The sequence below is a fragment of the Amblyomma maculatum genome, chromosome 1, assembly GCF_055883805.1.
Source record: "Amblyomma maculatum isolate TAMU_Amacu chromosome 1, ASM5588380v1, whole genome shotgun sequence".
Taxonomy (NCBI): Eukaryota; Metazoa; Arthropoda; class Arachnida; order Ixodida; family Ixodidae; genus Amblyomma; species Amblyomma maculatum.
Window position 1 is genome coordinate 415,856,706 of NC_139344.1, and position 1,691 is coordinate 415,858,396.

Sequence of the window (1,691 nt, forward strand, 5' to 3'; positions counted from 1 at the left end):
TTGTTTTCTTTACTTACTGAAGTAGCACATCACAAAGATGTAGTACCAAACTAAAGGTTGTCCATAATGCCCACAGTGTGCCGCAGGTCCAGATTGTGCGACACGTTCGAGGAGATTCCCGGTTTTTATGCTTGCTTTAGTCGCAACGCTGGAGTTGCGTAAGCCCACAATCTTGACGGCGGGATTACGCGGTTTTCTGGACCAGCACTTGTGCTTACAAATTGGAGTCTGGCCGCGTGACCAGTGATCTCTACAAAGGCTGATAGACACCCCGATGAACTAAGCGTCATCCTCCGCGTTCCTGCCTTTGCCTTCTGCAGCACCAGCAAGGTGCGTGCTAATACCGCTGCTGTTCGAGGCATTGACGTTCGAACTACCTGTGCTGTCGCCCGTCCCTATAGTTCTTGCCGTGCTCACGAGCTTCGGGGTTGAAGATACGAGCATCTTGAGCATCGTCGCTTGCGTCGAGTTAGGAGAAAATCTGGGCGTCGTTAGTGGCGTCGCAGACGACTGAGGCGTTACTGGGTCGCTCCCTGAGGAGTGGTTCCCCGTCGTGAGGGTCGCTCGCAACGCGGATCGCGTAGAGTTCAACGTTCGTCTTGCAATGCCCTCAGCGTCATCGTAGTAAATCGTCTCGCCGTCATTAAGTTGTGCAGTCGTTGTGGTTTGTTTCGTTCGTCCCGGATGGTCGATATTTGAGATGGGCTTGTGCGTCAGGAGGAGCAGAATGGCGTCTTGAGTTGCATCGTCGACTCTGGGCGCAGGGCCCATGGTCTCCACTGTCTCAGGTGGCTCGGTCTCTGTGGGGACCCTGCACAGAACGTTCGACATTAGAACGGTGAGAGAGTAGCAAACAACTGTGACTACTGTAAATTCTCATTAAAAAACCATATCTTCACTATCTGCGAGTTTTGACGTCATCAGCCGAAAACTATTATGAATTTTAAATCGTACTGCAAGTCTTTAGGAGTTGCGGTTTTTAGTTTGATACGCATGAAAGAGACGTCGACAATTACATAAACTACTCCAAATGATAAATAACACAGTTCGTCGGGCAGCAGCACAGCTGTACACTGACGCGTGCAAGTTAGTCTTAACCCCAAGAATGAGAAGCAAGGAACTTGTACCTGCTCGACTTGGATCCTCTCTCGGCGATGGCTGCCATCAAACGATGGTACTCTGTCTTGAGCATGTCGTTCCGTCGTACAGTGTAAGCGAGCACACCGGCGCAAAAGAGTACGGCCAGCGTGAGCATGGCCCCCACCGCGTATAGGCTTCCATTGGAGAAGAAGACGGTCTCGGCCTGCACCTCCTGCTGCTGCAGCTGCTGGTGCTCGACGGCGATGGCATCTACACTGTGGCCCTCGACGTGTCCTTGACGCCTCATGTGTGACCTGCTGCCATCGACCGCTGCCAGCTCTTTCACGGACGCCTGGACAGACGGCTCCCGCGCACCACGCCGACGCCCGAAAAAAAAAAATAAAAAAGCGGACCCTTTCTTCGCTAGAACGTCGCCATCTTTGAAAGCATTACTGTGCCCAGTCGGTGGGCGCGTGCTGCCCCGCGCATGATGCCGATGGGGATGCTGGTGCTGATTCTGATATTTCCTATTTTCACGGTATTTTTTTATCCTGTCAAGGAAACGAGGAAATCGAAACGCGTTAACACAGAATAAATAAAGGCGAAATAAA

The 1,691-nt window shown here is 51.8% G+C and overlaps 1 protein-coding gene across 1 annotated transcript; it reads right to left on the minus strand.

The window, feature by feature from the left end:
- Nucleotides 1-279: 279 nt before the first annotated feature.
- Nucleotides 280-1,387, minus strand: LOC146208995 (uncharacterized). The gene is made up of 2 exons (XM_084579728.1): nucleotides 1,128-1,387; nucleotides 280-811 (listed from the first exon to the last, which is right to left on the minus strand). Exons 1-2 carry the CDS (start codon nucleotides 1,385-1,387, stop codon nucleotides 280-282), a joined length of 792 nt encoding a protein of 263 aa, XP_084435854.1.
- Nucleotides 1,388-1,691: the final 304 nt, after the last annotated feature.